Raw genomic sequence first — 19,426 nt, 5'->3', positions numbered from 1 at the left:
TGACTAATGTGTAGAATTGTTGAATCATTATATTGTACACCTAAAACTAACATGCTTCTGTGCTTGCTGTTTCTTGTCTGTTTCTGGTCTCCATTCTGGTCTCCATTCTGTTCCCCATTCTGTTCCATTGGTCTACTAAGACCACACTATTTTATCCATTGTGCTTTACAAATTTTGATGTTCATCTTGTTCTTCCTTAAGAATGTGTTGGATATTCATAGCTCTTTGCATTTTCAAATACATTTTAACTTTTTTGATGGCTATGGACCGGCATCCCACTATCATTTAAATTTGCAATTCCATGATCGCCACTCTCTTTTCATGTGCTTTTTGACCATCTGGAAGCTTCTTTTGTTAACGGCTGGGGTTCAAAATTGTCTCACATTTTTCTATTGGGTTGTTTTCTTTTTGATTCATAGGAGTTCTTTATATATTCTGAATACAAGATTTTTGTTGGTTATATGTGTTGCAAAGAATTTCTCCCACTCTCTGCTTTGATATTTTATCTGCTTAAGGGAGCCACTTAACAAACAGAAACCCCTAATTTCAGTGTAACCAAGTGTTGTGATTTCTTTGTATGCTTTTCATCTGTTCTTTGTGGAGAAAAGAACACTGATAAATCTAGGATTCTGCTTGAGTAAAATTAAAATTTAATTTTTTACTTATAACTGGTATTTGCTTTGCAGCTGTGGATTTCTTCAATCAGATTAATATGCTTTATGGAACAATCACAGATTTCTGTACAGAGGAAAGTTGTCCGGTGATGTCAGCTGGCCCAAAGTAAGACATGGTTCATAATCACTTCTCATTTTTACTTAAAAGTTCTTAGATAGAAAGAAAGCTTCTGAACATATAATTTCTTTGTGTAGCATCTCCTTCACCAATGTAGCACAATTCACCAATGACGGATACATTAAGTCCAGATTTCTTAGCCTGAGTTTTCTGGCTCTCCCTGTATAATCCTCCTTTCAACCTTTTCTCTGTTTGCTTATGAATCTTCTCTGGTCTATCCAAGCTAGATTACTGGCAATGCCTTACCGTTCCTTCCATTGCATACACTCTGAAAACTTGCTTACTCCATTATTCTCTTGGATATTTTTCTTCTCTTCCAATCTCCCTCTAATCATCTGGCAATATTTTTAAAAAATCCTACCCATCTGCAAGGCTCACATCAATTGCTTCTAAACCTTTTGATTTTTTCAGACTAGATCTGATCTATTTAACCTTTTTGTCTTTGTGATTATATTTCTTTCTTGCACTGTTTATACATGTCTTATTTAACCTATTAGATTCCTTCTTTGTTTAAATCCTTTTTGGTGCAAGAACAGTGCTTGCCACTTGGTTAGCACTTGATAAATGTTTGCTTGGATGGATAGATTCTTGAAACTGGCCTTTATTACTACTGTGGCTGATGATAACAATGGCTGCTACCATTTATTTAGTGCTACCTAAAATGTCAAGCCTTTCATGCATTTTATCTTTTACTTCATACAACCCTATGAGGTAAGAAAAGAAATGGAGTCTGAGAAAGGTTAAGTAAGATGTTCAAGGTCCTATTATCTAGAAGCAGGCAGAACCAGATTTAAAATACAGGTCTCTTTGAGTCTAGTGCCTGTACTCTTTTTTTTTTTTTTTTTTTAATTTTTTTTTTTAACATTTTATTTATTTTTGGGAGATAGAGAGAGGGACAGAGCATGAGCAGGGGAGGTGCAGAATCCGAAGCAGGATCCAGGCTGTCAGCACAGAACCTGACGTGGGGCTTGAACTCATGAACTGTGAGATCATGACTGAAGCCAAAGTCAGACGCTTAATGGGCTGAGCCACCCAGCCACCCCTAGTGCCTGTGCTCTCAATTGCTACATTGTGTCATTTTATAACTTTAAGAAAGATTAATTGGTACTTATGAGACATAAAGAGAGAAGTTTTATTTTTAATGCTGACTTTTTGTGAAGTATATGCTTCACACCAAAAACAAAACAACATTGCCCAAACTTACTAGTGCTTAGGGTATTATCATTTTAAGTAGCGACCTTAGATTGCTCATCACTTATTTTAGAATATTTTTGGTAACTTTTATTTTATGTATTTATTTTTATAAATTTTTCTCATGTTTGTTTATTTTTGAGAGGGAGAGAGAGAGACCGAGACAGAGCACAAGCAGGGGAGGAACAGACAGACAGGGAGAGCATCTGAAGCAGACTTTGTGCTAACAGCGCTGAGCCTTATGCAGGGCTCAATCCCACCAACCCTGAGATCATGACCTGAGCCCAAATCAAGAGTCTGACACTTAACTGACTGATCCACCCAGGCACCCCTAATTTTGGTAACTTTTAAACTACAGTGTCAGATTACTTACTACCCAAGAGATTCAGTTTTAGTACTTCATAGTCATACTTTTATTTTTTGACCAGATTCACATACTGAGCAGAGTATTACTTGGAGTTGTCTACCCTTATTCTTCAAATTAATTTCAAATGAGCTTAGCTATTTCCCAGAATCTTTTAAAAAAAACTGACAGTTTGCCATCATCAAAGATGTTCAAAAGAATATGATTTAAGTATCTCTTAAGGTAATTTTTTTGGAAAAGAACTTATTTTCAGACTATTTCAAACCTTGAAACTTCAATAATTTTAAGTGTACAGAAAAGGTGCCAGAACACAAGGAACTCCCATATCTTTTTTTTTTTAATTATTAATGTTTATTTTTGAGAGAGAGAGAGACAGACAGACAGACAGTGCGCACGCAGGGGAGGGTCAGAGAGACACAGAGACAGAATCTGAAGCAGGCTCCAGGCTCTGAGCTGTCAGCAGAGCCCGACGTGGGGATTGAACTCATGAACCGTGAGATCATGACCTGAGCCAAAGTTGGATGCTTAACCGACTGAGCCACCCAGAGGCCCCTCCGTATCTTTTTCACACAGATTCCCTAATTATTAACATTTTACTGCATTTGTTTCATCACCTACTCTGTATATGTACTCATTAACAATTTTTTCTGAACCTTTTGAGCAAGTTATAGACATTAATGCATCTTTACCCCTTCATATTCAACTGTGTATTTTCCAAAAACAAAGTTAGTCTTCTGTATAACCAGCATACAAACCCTCCACATCCCTTCCTCCAGTCCATAGACACTATTCACATTTCATTACTGCTCAGTTTTCCCTTTCTGGTCCAAGATTCTACCTAGGAATATGTATGGCATTTATTTGACTTATCTTTTCAGGTACCTTCAATTTGGAACAGTTCCTCAGTCTTTTCCAGTATTTCTTTTCTTTATACAGAAAAGACTTAACATAGCAGGCCTGACTGTTACCCCTCGAAAGGCCTATTTACACAATTGATCCTTGGATAGCATCTGAGAACCTGGGATTTTGAAAGGGTTCTCACCTCCCTATTTGTTAAAACAGGCTCACTGTGCCTAGACTGTTTGTACAAACAGTATAGCTTATGCTTTCCTTCTGGGAGTTTAGAATTTTAATATGTGCCATGCAGAGGGTGCATCTTGACCATTTCTCAATAAAAAATCTGGACAGTGAGTCACTAATGAGCTTACCTGGTAGATCGTATTTAACATGTGTTATCATAGCTCAGTCTTGGGGGAATTAAGTGTGGCCCTTGTGAGTCCACTGGGAAAAGACTCTTGGAAACTTGTGCCTGGTTTCTTCTGGACTTTGCCCTGTTTGCTTTTTCTTTTTGTTGATTTTGGTTTGTGTTCTTTCACTGTAATAGATCATAGCTGTGAGTACAACTGTGTGCTGAGTTCTGTAAGTCCTCTTAGCAAATCGTCAAACATGGGGGTGGTCTTGGGGACCCCTGATACAGTCTGTCTGATGTTTCCTTGTGACCACATTTAGGCTTTGCTATCTTGGCAGGACATCATAGAAATGATAAATTTCTTCTCAGTGGATCATATCAGAGGGCACACACAATATCAACTGTCCCATCACTGGTGATATTAACCCTGATTACTTTATCATCTGAGTGTTTGCAAGGTTTCTTTACCTCAAATTTGTCATTTCCCCCTCTGAAATTGATCAGTATTTTATTGTGAGGTTTTCTGATATTATACCAATATCCTTGTTCCTGTGAACTAGGGAGAATTACTACCACTTAGAATACTGGTCTGATCACTTTTCCTGCAGAAACCTTATCTAAGTAAGCTGGTTAGGAGGAATGTATCTAATTTTTCAAAAGTAACAGGCACAGGATCTCTGTAAAGATACTGGAAAAACAAAAAATGATCTTCCTTGTCTCCTTTCCATTCATCCATCCTTCTTCCCTCCCCTCCTTCTGCCTTTCTTTCCACCTGCCATCCCTCCCTCCCTTCCCTTTTTTTTTTTTTTTTTTGAGAGTCTTATGCCCATTTTTAGTGCTGAGAAGATGCATTTGTCATCATGCTTTGCCATCTTTACTAGAAGATGCTTGGGATTGTACCAAGGAGAGGCATTTGTTAGTAGCTTAGTACTGGCCCCTTGTAAAGTGGTATTGAGTGATGGCTCAGAGGATTTTGTCAGTTATTATTATTAACCAAGAAATGATGAGTATTTTGTAGTTTGCAGTTGATAAGTTTATACCATGATGATGGAAATAAATTTGAAAGAGAATGGTCTGTCAGAGGTGGAATAAAAAAATCAATGTGGGCAAAATAGAATTACAGGATGAAGTCATTCTTAAGTATAGACATGACAAAAGAATAAGAATGGATCGAGGAATCATAGTGATCAACTGTAAAAGTGTAAGCAATATATAGTTTTATTTTTCAAAAAGCTTTAGGATATTGAAAATAAGTGTGTTTAAAAACTTCAGAATATTGAAAATGATTTTTAGGTCAACTGTGTCCATTTTTTATTTTTGCATTTAAAAATGAATATGGAACACCTGATCACTAATAAAATGAAAAATATGATTGCAAGGAAAGGCAAAAATGTTAAGGTTTCTTAACATGTGGGAGAAAACATGGATGAGTCCTGTCTTTAAGTGAAGAGTAATGATGCTAAAAGTTATGTGGTTCATGATCTATGTCTCCTAAGAGGATCAAACAAGAATAGTCTTAAGTGTCCCTCGGGACTTTAGTTTCATATTAGGAAGAATCTCTGGACTATGAAAGTGATTAAGCAGTGGAACAGGATGCCAAAAGTTGGAGAATCTCCTCTTGAAGACCTACAAAGTAGACTTGATAATCTACCCTGTTGCCCAGGGTTGGCAGTAAGGTATGCTGTTAGAATGTTTATTGAGGTGTATTGTGTTTAGGTTTATTGTTCAGGTATAAGTAGCTATAATTAAATAGATTCCTTATTTATCCTATCTCAAGATAATTTTTACTATTTAAAATATTATGTAGTATTTCCCATTATATTTTATTTCACCTCCTTCGTTAGACTCACTGACCTGTCATTTTGTTAGTCTAAATTGGAACAGGGTTAGAAAAACAAAACTGATTCAAAGAAAGAAGCTAAATGGTAGCCAGGTAATCTTTTGGAAACTAAAAAAACGAAATGATAGTTCAGTTTGGAGATTTTTATGCTTTGGAGTTGCAGCTGTGTGTTTATTCCTTATCTTAAAAATCAGGTTGTGGTTGCATGTGGGTATGCGTTTGTGTATAACTCCATTACCAGTCTTGCCATACTGTCTTTACTTACTCATTTATGAGCCTATCTCCTCTACTAGTCTATTTTCCATAACAGTATGGAAAGTGTCTTTCATTTTAGTGTCCCTTGGTCAAGAACAGTATTCCTTGATACAGTATTTCTCACATGGTCGGTGTACATTAAGTGTTGATTATACCAAACGATAGTGTTCTGTTAATACCCAAATCCTATAGGCATCTTTATTTGAGTTGCCATTTTTCTTTAAAGGCAAATTTGGCTTTTCAGCCAAAGGTACTCAAATACTGAATCATTCTCTTCTTCATGCATCTTCCTTGCCGTTCTCTATCCTTAACCCCAAATTTAAAACTACAAGTAAAAATAATTGTACTGCAAAAGAAATGTTTTTCAAAGAAAAAAAAAACCATAAAGATTAAAGATGGTTATTACAGAAGTGGAGATGTGGAAAGTTAGCTAGGTTTTCTACCATGGCAATGTATGATTCTAAAATACAAATGCTGTATATAAAGAAAAACTTAGAAAAGTTGAGATTGATGGATCAGCTTAGTTTGGATCATGCTAAATCCAAAATAGTCCAGTCAGTAGCAGTTTAAAAACTCTAAATTTAAATGCCAAATGCAAAAGATCTTTATTTGGAGGAGCAGATTGTTTAAAACATGTCCTGTATATACATTCATGATATACATACATTTAACAATATAAAAATATATGCTTTTGTATAGGTATACTCTGCTATTCTGTGTGCCTGTTATCTTTCCAATACAGATATGAGTATCACTGGGCAGATGGAACAAACATAAAGAAGCCTATTAAGTGCTCTGCGCCAAAGTATATTGATTACCTGATGACTTGGGTTCAGGACCAGTTGGATGATGAGACATTATTTCCATCAAAAATTGGTATGATTGTTTTGTATAATTGGGATCCATTATGCTTTATATAATTTTATATGTTTTTGGAACTTTCTGGCTCTCTTCCAGGAACCATACTAGCCTATCATATCTATCACAATATTTCTAATCTTACACATTTAAGTGCCTTATCTTTTCCATACCAAGTTTATCATGAACATTAAGTTAAACCTCCCTGTAATTTTAAACAGTGAGAATGTCCGTATATCTTGGATAGTAACAAAATTTGGCCTGTGTTATAGAAAAAAGAGACTGGATACTGAGTAGGCAGTCAATATCATCTGCCATAGTCCTATCCATTTCTTGTTTAGGGAAGAGTTTATGTAACTTATATTCAGTTTTACAGTGTATTTTCAGCAAAGAGGGAGTTTGAATTTATGACCACAGTGTGAATCTTACAGACTATGAAATCAAGCTAGGTGAGAAGAAAACCAGAAGATTTTGAGGGGTTGGCCTGTTAGCAACTTGAATGACATTTGCTTTTTTTTTTTATTTGCTCTTAAGGGCTGACCTTTCAAGTGGAAATTGTTCATAGCCAGCTAGTTCATATGATTTTACCCTCTCAAACTTCTTACAACTTGTGTTTTCTGAAAAAATTAAGGACTTGTTCTATCAACGGACAGCTTTTTGACTACATTTTATATTTTTATTTATTTATTGAAGTTCATTCATTTATTATTTCTGAGAGAGAGGGAGGGAGGGAGAGAGGAGGCACACAGGTAGGGGAGGGTAAAGAGAGAGGAAGACACAAAATCCAAAGTAGGCTCCAGGCTGTGAGCTGTCAGCACACAGCGGGACTCAAACCCCAGAACTGCGAGATTGTGACCTGAGCGGAAGCTGGACGCTCAACCGACTAAGCCACCCATGAGCCCCTATATTTTATACTTTCAGAGTTTGTGGTGGAGGAGACCACAATGTAAATAGTTGCTGTTATTATGGATTGTTTTAAACACATTTATTGAATGTTTAAACTACCTTGGAGCCTTTGTAATAAAAGGTCTATTTTTCAGGACTCCCTTACATACATCATAATCATTTTTGTTAAGTGCCTTCACCTTATCTTTTATCTCCCATAATATATTTTGTAACTTTTTATTTTGACTCAATTTCAGACTTTTAGAAAATTTGCAGTTGTGCAAAGAACAGGATCCTGTATATCCTTCTTCGGATTTTTTTTTCTTCTTCTAGATTTTTTAGTTGTCAACTTCTTACCATATTTGTGTGTGCACTTTCTCTCTCCCTCCCTCCCACCCTCCCTCTCCTCCCCTCTTTTCCCTGTCTCTTCCCCCTAACTACATATTTTGTTTTTCCTGAACTGTTTGAGAGTAAGTTATGTGTATGATGCCTCTTTATCCAAATGTACTTCAGTGTGCATTTCCTTAGAAAATCACAGTATAACTATCAAAGTCAGGAATTTAACAATGATGCAATACTGTTGTTTAACTTACAGGTGTTTTTCAGATTTTTCACATTTCCCCAATAATACCCTTTATAGCAAAAGAAAATCTTTGACATTTGCTTTCATTCACTTGTCATGTTTCTGTAGCTTTCTTTAATATGGACTATGTGTACTTCAGTCTTTTTAGTCCTTCATGACATTGATGTTTTCGAAGAGGATAAGCATACTATTTTATAGTGTCCCTTCATTTTGGTTTGTCTTATGTTTCCTTGTGACCTATAATATTTTTAAGTGAGTGTCATGTGATGACACTGAATCCAGGAGTTTTAATATTTGCCTTATGTTTTGCCAAACTGTATCATTTTGCCAGTGTAACAAAGGACATGAAATTTTGTATTTTCCTAGTTTTGTATTTGGTTAGTGCTGTAAAAGTGCTCTAATTCATAAAACAATAAGCCTCATTGAGAGGGACTATAGCTGATTTCAGAATAAATGCACGTGGGTGGCTCAGTTGTTTAAGCATCCAACTTTGGCTCAGGTCATGATCTCGTAGTTTGTGAGTTCGAGCCCCATGTCAGGCTCTGTGCTGACAGCTCAGAGCCTGAAACCTGCTTTGGATTCTGTGTCTCCCTCTCTCTCTGTCCCTACCCGACTTGTTCTCTGTCTCTCTCTGTCTCTGTCTCTGTGTCAAAAATAAATAAACATTAAAAATAAATAAATAAATGTAGACCTGGAGTAGTAATGAAATAATTTCCGTAGAAAAAATATAAAAAAGTGTTGCAAGCATTTTATTTATTTTTTTTTAATTTTTTTTAGGTTTATTTATTATTCTTGAGAGATAGAGACAGAGCATGATCAGGGGAGGGACAGAGAGAGGAGACACAGAATCTGAAGCAGGCTCTAGGCTCTGAGCTGTCAGCACAGAGCCGGACGTGGGGCTCGAACTCACAAACCGTGAGATCATGACCTGAGCTGAAGCCGGACACTTAACTGACTGAGCCACCCAGGCGCCCCAACAAGCATTTTAAGTAAAACTGAACATGGTTAATACATTGTATTCAGCACATATTTGTATTGAGACTTGATGTTAAGAAATCTGAGGATATAAGTGTGAGTTTTAGCTTCATTACCATCTTAGGCATAAATTTATTTCCTTTTAGTAAAGTGGTAAGCACACAAGAAGCATTAAAGGGTGATGCTGAAGTCTAGTTCTTATTCCATGGAAATTTTAAAGTTTAATTTCATTCGTGATATGTTGAGAACTTCTGAAAAGTACAGTGGGTATTATTAAGTAGTAATTCACAAATATTTCTTTAAAGGGTTGTCTTGTTAATTTATGTTGCCATTTGTTGACAAACTCATATTGCTTTGTTCTTGTCTCTTGTTGTTAATAAGGGGGTTGTTTATCTATTTATTAGGTGTCCCATTCCCGAAGAATTTCATGTCTGTGGCAAAAACTATACTCAAACGCCTCTTTAGGGTTTATGCTCACATTTATCATCAGCATTTCGATCCTGTAATCCAACTTCAGGAGGAAGCACATCTCAATACTTCTTTCAAGCACTTTATTTTTTTTGTCCAGGTAAGTTGGAGACCTTTCGAGTTCTGATTTTCTTTTCTTTCTTCCTTTTTTTTAAATGTTTATTTATTTTAGAGTGAGAGAGTGTGAGTGGAGGAGGGGCAGAGAGTGAGGGAGACACAGAATCCAAAGCAGGCTCCAGGCTCTGAGCTGTCAGCACAGAGCATGACTTGGGGCTTGAACTCACAAACTGTCAGATCATGACCTGAGCTGAAGTTGGACAGATAACCAACTGAGCCACCCAGGCACCCCAGGAAGCTTTTTTTGCTCAGTAAAACGCATTATGTGTAGAATTCAAAGGTGAATACTGCATCCATACTAAAGGTATCCTTTAGGATAAAATTTGCCATATCTCTCTAGTCTTTATGCTCTTCTCTACTTGCCATGATGATAAGGCCTTTTGTTTATAAATTCCACTCATCTCCAGGTTGGTGGCATGCAAGTCTAAAATGGATCTCAGAGGTCTTGCCTTGACCTTGCTTCAGTTAACAGGCCATAATGGAGCGGCTGAATTAGGAACCTGGCTAATTGGCAGGCCTTCAGATGAACTTGGCCCCTTTACCATTTTAGCATTCCTCCTAATCCTCTTAACCCTCAATTCTCAATTCCTGTCTACCTTGGATCTTTTTCTTTTTCTTTTTTTTTCCTTTCTTTCTTTTCTTTTTTTTTTTTTTTTAAGCATATTCTGGCCTGGAAATGGGCTTTGTATATAACACCTTTTTCCTCCTCCTTTTTAAAATCACATGCTGAATAATTTTTAAGTTAGGTACTGTTCATTATGTCCAAAAGAGGAAAAAATTGCCCCAAAGAGTATTGCTATTCCAGAGGTCCATTGGTCTTTTCTCTGACTCTGGTTGACCTCCTCCTTCTCACTTTAGTTCTCAGGGGTGTAGACTAAGAGGAGTCCGATATTCTCATCCTGCTGTAATAACTAGACAGCAAATAGGCAGGACTGAAAAAGAGGTGGAAAATGGTTAAGCTGATGAGCTTCTTTTTGGTTGAGGTTGAGAGGGTAGATGGTAGGCAGAAGTCCAAGTCTTAAATCTCTGTTAGTTTTGTTTATCTGTGGGCATATACTCACAAATGCCCTCCCCTCACCCCATCTCTACTAAAGAAAAATGTGTCTATTTTCCCTCTGTACATACCCCCACACTAAAAGCACACATTTCATGTCTCAATTTCACCTATATAAACATATTTTAGATTATAACTTGCCAAAACTGTTGCTCAGAGGAATTACTTTACCATGGTATCCTATCTACAGACACCTATAGAAAAAAAGAAAATCTTATCCCAAAGTTTGCTTCTGTGCTTTGGTTTAGACAGAAGAGGATTGCTAATGTTCAGGTTTTAGTGATTTAGGAGAGGATATTCTCCCTCCAGAAGGGTTACTTTTATCCTACTGTATGATCTTATCTGAAAATGCAATGTTATGTCTCAGCTCCTAGCAAATATTGATACCTAGCATTAAGCACATCTGAGCTTATTGAAATGTATTTCAAGACACTGTGACCTTCTTAAAGGTAGTTCCATTAGTATACAGTCACCCCTTGTTGGTGTAAGAGGGACCTCTGCCCTAGACCTCACTGTTTAGAGAATCCTGTTCTGGTCATTCTCCAGCTGTATTCTCACAGAGTAAGGGACCCACAGGGCAAAGAACATACTTCCCAGATCCCTCTGGTTTGTGCTCTGGTAGCTGATCTCAATTTTCTTTCCACATGGTCCCAGTTATATTTCCAAGTTCTGCATGGATCTTTTCCTTGGGTCCATTCTTTCAAGGGATGATCATATCTCTGATACGTGTACCTCTAGATCTTAGGGGTAGCGAGATGGCAGCAGTTTGTGAAGGTGTGTGACCATTGCCTACATAAACCAGCCAGGGTGTCCACACTCCTGCAAGTGAGGCTCCTTAAAGTTCCGGGTAGAGCTGGGGGTTGGAAGATCAGGGAGGTTTGCTGAGGGTCAGGGATAGGCTCTCTTCATATTACTCCTTTCCAGTGCAGAATCCTGAGCAATCTTGAGAATTCTAAATTCGAATCTGCTTTCCTGGTCACTTTGAAGGTATATTTGTTAAGGTAGGAGGATAGAACATGTTTTATTTAACAATGTTTTAGCTTAATGTAAAATTTAATAGTCATATGCTATATATCCATTTGTGTTCTTAGTCCAGATCCCACAAATCTTAGGGGTAGGCTTGCTCTTAAATGCTTCTAATTCTTTCCCCCAGTACTTACTATAATGGTTGACATGATCATCTCAATAAGTGAATGAAATTGGGAGCTCAGAATGCCCTACCATGGCAGAATATGAGATCAGAAGTATAGACAGCCTATATTTATTTAGCCTTACGGTGTTATAGTTGTGGGGAAATCTGTTCAACATTGAAGCTCACAACGACAGGAGTGGAATTCATAAAGAAGCAAAAATTAAATCCAGGCTTTCTAATTTGTTTGTTATAGGATTTTGTTTATCATTTGTGGACTCCGTGTTGCTTATGTTACTTTCATGCTATATCTCATGATAGCTTGCTGATGTTTAACTCTTTTACTCTTCATGTTCATGTAATGTTGAAATTTGCCTGAGATGCTAGAGTTTTTGGTCCCCACTTGTCTGACGATATCTAAATGGTTATTCCCTTTTAACAGGAAGCAGCACTCTCATTTATTGAGTATTCACTTTATGCCAGGAATTACATGAAGTGGTTAGCACACAGTATCACATTTAGTTCCTACAGTAATTTTACAAGGTAGGGGGATTTACCCTAGTATTACTACAGATGTGTACAATATCAGAAGTGCGTAAGTGATTTGCCTAAGTCAAGACACAGAGTGGGGGAATAGGAATACATTTTTTTGAAAAAATGATAAGACCCTTATTTACTTTGAAAGCTAATGTCCAACAAATGTTAATGGAAATCTGCTTTGGGATGAGATATAAATAATACATTATTACTATTTTTTCCTGCCTTTATCGTGTGTAGGAATTCAACCTTATTGATAGAAGAGAACTTGCACCACTCCAAGAACTGATTGAAAAACTCACCTCAAAGGACAGATAAAAGGACGCAGAGCTGTGCAAATTGTTCCTCAAATGAAGTGTGTGGAGTTTATTTGGATTTGGTTGTGTTTTATTTTTGTCTCGGTCGTTTTTGTCATAGGTTTAGGGGGCTTGTTTGGGTTTCTTTTTCTTTATTCTGAGTAAGTGAAACCATATTCAATTGCTAGAGGAAGCCAAGAACCATTCTCTGTAAATTTGATAGGGGTAAGTTTTGTCTTAGTGGCATATGGTGTTTTTGTTTGTTTGTTTGTTTTACTTGGTTTGCTTACTTGCAGAATTTTTGATAATACTGTGTGCTGAAAGAAAACGCTTGCTGATTGGACTGATGACAGTTGGGGGTTCTGTGTTGTGTAAATTGTGGCCAATTTCTGAAGTCCCCAAAAGACTTATGTTTTTAAGTGCCTTGGTAGGCTCACTTCTGAGGTGCAAAGCACAGACATAGAACTGAACAGGGCTTGAACAATATTAGGATTACTACCCAGGGCACTTACTGATGCATGTTTTAAAATGTCTATGATAAAAGCCATAGTTTACCAAAATTGGTGATCTCCAGCTTTTACTACATTAAAGAAACACAATTTGTAAAGGTGTGCATGCAGAATGTACAAAATTAGTATTTATTAATTATTTTTGATATTGATGGTAATTCTGTTCAACAAATGTTTAAAGTTCTACAAGCAGGTCTTTCTTCCATCTCTTGATATCTGTGATATTGAAACTAAAGGATGTTGAAGTGTAATACCTATTGCATTTTAGCTTCTTTCTACATGTTAACTGCACTCTAGGTGTAAAAATTCAGGTTTTATATAGGTTTGCCATCTTCAGAGGTGATGCTGAACTGTGAGGTTTCTTAGCAATTGCCAAATGAGCCATAAGTCTAGAGAATTCCCTTCTACTTTGAAGAGGAGGGGATGGATAAGAGTGTGTGTTTGGTTGGGAGGGTTTGTTTGTATGGGGAGCTATAGATGGAATTATATGATGAGTCAAGTTCAGAAAGTCTTGTCTTAAAATCCTTGAGTAGAGTGGCATGAAGTTTTTAACGAATTTCTTGTAAACAAAGTCTTAGAGACTTCCTTTTAGGAATCAACTTCCATGAGAAGTTAAACATAAATTATTAATTTTAGGTGTAGACATTAAACATGGAATTTAAGGACTGTTTGGGGGAAATAGATCACTCTCCAGCATTTCCATTCAGTGAATGGAGCTGGTGTTTGCCTGTCATTTAAAAATGATACAGTACCCTTCTCTGCTTATGATAGGCCCAATTTGAAGCATTCTGACTTCTGATTTTTCTACTGTGAAAGGAAATCTTTTTCTTTGCAGTGATATCAAACAATGTAAGTGCTAATTTAGTAGTTATTAACTTTTACATTTTATTTGTCATGGCTTTCTAGTGAATTATTCCCATAAGTAAAAAGTTCAGAAAGTTAATTTTTAAAATAATTTTAACATTTTTCACTTCAATTTTAGTCTTGAGAAGTATCTTTTTCAGACTTCCTTTTGATTTTGTCATTTCTGGTAAGATCTGTTTCCTTCAGTTACAAATATGTATTCTTCCTTTAGTGTGAAATATATACCTTTTTCCTTGTGGAATAGAAATCTTGCTTTGAAATTATATAGACTAAAAATGGTCAGTAAGCGAGAATCTAAAATTAAATAAATCAGTCTGTCTTTGTCATTAACAGGGAGAGCAGTGATATAATTTAATGCCATTACAGTTATGATGACTAGGAACTGCCTTTTTCTCCATTTCATTTCTAACAATCATTCTCCAAGTACCAACAGTAGAAGTAATGGGAGAGCCTGGCAAGTATGTTGGACGTTCATTGGTAATGGTTATTGATAAACTGCAGTGAGAAGTAACTGATGTCCTTAAAACAAATATTTTATTACCTAGGTAGGTAATATCAATCCCTGTAGGTTGATTCAGAAATAAAATTTGGCATCAAGTGACATGGGGTCCTATTTATTGATGAAAATGAAGCATGATTATTCCAGTAGTCTTCTATACTGCGTTGGACTTTGTATCATCCTAGTAACAAAGGGGTTGCAAATAGCCAAGTGTAGAAAATACTGAAAAATCGTTCTTGCTCTTTTAAGCCTTACACAGTAGTACACTGTAAAAATGGAAGGATGTTTCTATAAAATAATGTTTAGTACTAGGCCCTACTTTCCTACTCTGTGTAGATAGGAGTTTGTTGTCACTGTGTCAGAATCTCAGGTGCCTGCTTCTGAGTATTCCTTTAAACAGAGGTATTATTAGGAAGTAAGGAGATAATGTACGCATGGATATGGTAACAAAGTAGAGAAGTTCTCCCAGGGAGAGGCCTGGCATTTACATGGGGTTACATGGCCACAGGTAAGGAAACACCCACCAGAGCATATGAGAAATAACCAGTTTAACAGAACTTGCTTTGATTTGATTAGTTTCCATGAGCGTTAATAAGATGCCCTTTATAAAATAAGGATCAAATCCTGGTTTTGCAGCACTTTGCTTACGAATGTGTATTGGATTCTTCCCAGATCTCTTAATTTAGTTTATAAATAACCAAGATAATGATTTCCCCCCTGCTCTTTATACAGAGATTTAAAGCAGAAGTTGGTTTTCTCATCCACTAATTAAAGCATAAAATATCAAGTAATAAGTTAACATAGTATTATTATCACAATGCTTTGGTTAAGTGTTGAAATGAAGCAAGTTTTAGGAGTTATTTTAAATGATGGAAAATTAATAATCCAAGAGTGAAAATCTTTCGGTAAGCAGTAGATGGTGCTACTGGCTCTCATTTGCTGACTTGATTGTTCTGTTGCCCATAAAAACCATGGCATTAGACTTCATTAAAAGAGTAAGCATGTGTTAGTTGGCTGGTAGAGGCTTTGGAGGTCAGTTTACTTTACATCGAAAGATTTTACATTGCTCTTTCTATTTGTGTTATTTGTAAATGGTAAAGGGTGAGCATAAAATGTATTGGCTGGGGGAAGACAGGTTTAGTGTATAATATATCTCAGATTAAGTTACTGCCTGGCTTATCAGGAAAGATAAAACACTACAATCTCTTATCTTCAGGAAATACAGATGATGTGGATATTTATATTTTACATGTAATCACCAGACTCCATTTTATGTATTAGCATTTTCCTTGCTTATGGGAAAATAGCAAAATGACATTTCTTTTATACCTTTGTGTACACCCTCTCTGAGAGAGGTTTTGATAACCACTGAAATGGTGAAATGTGAGATACAATTATTAAGTTAGTTGTAGGACTTTCTTTTCAAATAAGTATGTCATACCTTAAACATCCAAATGAGAGTTGATCTTCAGAGTGGTTCCTGTGGGAGCATTATTCTTTCTAGCTATGCTTTGAGGGTGTAATGTTTTTGGAGCATTTTCAGAGATGCCTTGAGAATTGGTTTATGACTATGCAAGAAAATCTATTTCATCATTTTAGTTGCACCGAAGACTTTTTTGGCAGCTTAGTAAGACCTAGCTCATTCACCAAACTTAACTCTACTTTGCTGTTTTCTTAGAACTAAACCATTAGGGAAGTTCAAAAGACTGCCATTGGCTCTGAATTTGCAGAAGAGAATGTTTTGAGCATTGGTAGCACCATTTAATAAAGGAATAGTTTCCTGATGTCTCTACTTTGAAGTACACAGTGTCATTTGGATGTATAGGTTTTATTTAATTTTTACAAATTTAGTTTAATTACCTTATTGTTAAATATAATAATTAAAAAATCAAGGTCTGTCTCTTGTTTTCTACTTTCGTTCCTTTCCCTGATAGCTTCTGAGTTTTATCTCAACTACTATAAGATAATTTTGATTGAAGGGACAGTATGAAAAAAATGGATCCAATATTTAATATAGAAGTAGCTTAAGATAACAATAGCCTTTACCTTTGTCCTTTTTTTTAAACATTATTTTCACTCAAATGAAAAGACTGCAGATCATTGTACAAAGAAATTGGAATAAATTTTATATAATAATTATGCTGAATGTTAAACCTGTGTATCACAGATAAAATATTTAAAATTGTATAATCATTTCATATATCATTTATAACTTTAAAATTTTTGAATGTCTTTTTAAAAGATATGGGACCATAAGTATATTTGTAACTTGAAAATGTGACTGCATACCAAGGGGAAAAGTTATTTTGAAATTTTCGGAAATATTAAAGAATATACCAATTTTTAGACATGCTATTCTAGATCCACTCCTAAAATAATTTAAATAGTAGAGTTTTGTCATAATGTTAAGATTCACCCACAGCAATTACTGTTTTTCAGTTTAATGGTGTATGATATTACTAGAGGTAAAGATATCTTAAGATTTATTGGAAAAATTTAATTTTAAGGTATAGTAACAGTTCTGACTACAAACAATTTAAACTTTTAAGATGTTCCTAACAAGTTAATCATAGAGAATAATTTATTGTAAAGGTATAATACTATGTTCCATGTCTGCCACTTATAGCTGAACAAAACCTAAATTTTGACAAAAGACAGGAAATGCATATTAAAATATTGAATAATCTCAGTTTTGCAAGTATGATGCCAGTTCCTTTTCTGTGTGTAATGCTATACAATAGAGCATTTTGGGTTACAGTTCTCAAAGATAGATAATGAAAGCACTGGCCTGTTTTTAGCTCTGTTGGCTTGTCATCTCCTTTTCCTTAAATTACTTCCTTACGCTCTTGACTTCCCACCTCTCAGCCTCCATTGCACTAGGAGAACAAAACAGATGGGTTGATTGTGCAGGTCCTTGTTGTTAGTGGTTCTGAAGCACTTTCTGTAATCCACTGACAGAAGTGTTGGCAGGTGCAACTTACATAAGCATTTTTGGTTTGTTCTGGTTGACAGCTTTCTTGAAGTTATGTCACTGAAGCTGAGATTATTAGTAATTTAAAATTTTTGTTAATATTTAATGTTTCTTCTGTGTATTAAATTTTTATGTGTTGGTGTTTCTTACAGGTTTGTACATATTTTCATTTTCATTTTCTGAGATAATAGATTAGTGCATTTCCATATTAAGAACACATTTCTCCTTAAATTGTTCTGCAGAAATAACTATTTTTGGGGGAAATAGTTTTTTACAGTCACTAAATTGTGTTATTTTTGTACATGCATAACTAAGGTGGTAAGGGCCCTAATCCTGTAGGGAATGCTTAACTTTTGTTCTATTTGAATTTTTCCATATGTTATTACTTAAAATTATCAAGGAACAGTGTCATGAAATCTAGGTTGAGAGAGAGTACAATAAACATGACAACTCTTAAAGTTTGAGTAGAGATAATTTCTGATGACAAAAGCATAATCCTGCCAGTGCCATATAATGGAAGCCTATTCACATTGTGTAATTGCAGAGAATGTGCAAGACAACGGATCCTGCTCTCATGGAAACACACAATTCTCTTTATTTTTAAGTAGTTGGATGGGGAAAAATGGTCTGAAATATGAAATGAAACATGAATGCTATATTGAAAAGTGTGCCAAGATTACTCAAATTCTAGTTATTACAGATCAAAGTTTAACTGCTTCGTCATTTTACTTTAAAAGGGATACTGAATGTCAGAAAATCTGTAATATGTTTAATTGAAAGATGTAAATAATGTATACAGACTTGTATGTGATGGGATGGGAAATATTTAAATTCTAGGTTTTTTCTAAAGGAAGAAACTGAGTGTTTATTTAAAAAATTAATAAATAGTTATGTTTGGCCATGAATCCTGCATTATTGATTATTTTTGCTGTAGATGCTCCCACATTGAACACATTCCTAGAAAAATATTGTAAGTTTGGAGTATGTTGAACATTAAATTTTTTCTAATGTTTATAACAACCTCAGAGGTTGGTATCTCAGTGTCTTGCATGCTAGAAAACTGAAGCTCGGGAATTGTACAAATCACTGATTAGGACCAGGATTAGAATCCAAATAGTCTTGACCCTGAAGCTAATGTTTTTGTTTGTTTTCTTTAAATATTCTACTACAACAAATAATTATTTGTTGACCTTTCTGTCAAGCTTTTATCAAGTATTTTATCTTCATTATAGGCCATTAAAGAATATTAATAAACAGGAGCACCTGGGTAGCTCAGTCAGTTGAGCATCCGACTTTAGCTCAGGTCACGATCTCCCAGTTTGTGAGTTCAAGTCCCACATCTGGCTCACTGCTGTCAGCCTGTCAGCACAGAGCCCACTTCAGATCTTCTGTTCCCCTCCCTCTACCCCTCCCCTGCTTGTGCTATCTCAAAAGTAAATAAATATTTTTTTTTTAAATATTAATAAACAGTATTGGAGGATCTTCATTTTACCCTGATACCTAAGTTCTAAAAGAAAGTATGTATTTTAGAGTATTCTCAGAGTATCATATTCTAGAGAGATTTATTAGAAGCTTTTGTGTTTGGAACATCATGTCACCAAAGTATTCCAGTGTCACTAATTGGTATTTGTAGAAAAAGCTAGGAGTACACTTCTCTAAAGAAGACATCCAGATGGCCAACAGGCACATGAAAAGATGCTCAACATCACTCCTCATCAGGGAAATACAAATCAAAACCACACTGAGATATCACCTCATGCCAAAGTGGCTAAAATGAACAAATCAGGAGACTATAGATGTTGGAGAGGATGTGGAGAAACGGGAACCCTCTTGCACTGTTGGTGGGAATGCAAACTGGTGCAGCCACTCTAGAAAAGTGTGGAGGTTCCTCAAAAAATTAAAAATAGATCTACCCTATCACCCAGAAATAGCACTCCTAGGAATTTACCCAAGGCATACAGGAGTGCTGATGCATAGGGGCACTTGTACCCCAATGTTTATAGCAGCACTCTAAACAATAGCCAAATTATAGAAAGAGCCTAAATGTCTA

At 35.8% G+C, this 19,426-nt stretch overlaps 1 protein-coding gene across 4 annotated transcripts in view; it reads left to right on the top strand.

Annotated features, from left to right (window-relative positions):
* MOB1B (MOB kinase activator 1B) overlaps nt 1-18,281 on the top strand; it is a 53,675-nt gene extending 35,394 nt beyond the window's left edge. For 3 of the 4 annotated variants that reach the window (XM_058722332.1, XM_058722331.1, XM_058722330.1), the window contains exons 3-6: nt 687-780; nt 6,374-6,507; nt 9,337-9,500; nt 12,478-18,281. In XM_058722332.1, the coding sequence (XP_058578315.1) occupies nt 687-780; nt 6,374-6,507; nt 9,337-9,500; nt 12,478-12,555 (470 nt within the window). In that variant the 3' untranslated portion in view covers nt 12,556-18,281. The remainder of the gene's footprint in view (nt 1-686; nt 781-6,373; nt 6,508-9,336; nt 9,501-12,477) is intronic. The other variant, XM_058722333.1, reaches the window with a different exon arrangement.
* Nucleotides 18,282-19,426: the final 1,145 nt, after the last annotated feature.

The sequence above is a fragment of the Neofelis nebulosa genome, chromosome 3, assembly GCF_028018385.1.
Source record: "Neofelis nebulosa isolate mNeoNeb1 chromosome 3, mNeoNeb1.pri, whole genome shotgun sequence".
NCBI lineage: Eukaryota > Metazoa > Chordata > Mammalia > Carnivora > Felidae > Neofelis > Neofelis nebulosa.
Note: the sequence above shows the minus strand (reverse complement) of the source record. Positions and strands in the feature narration are given on the sequence as shown.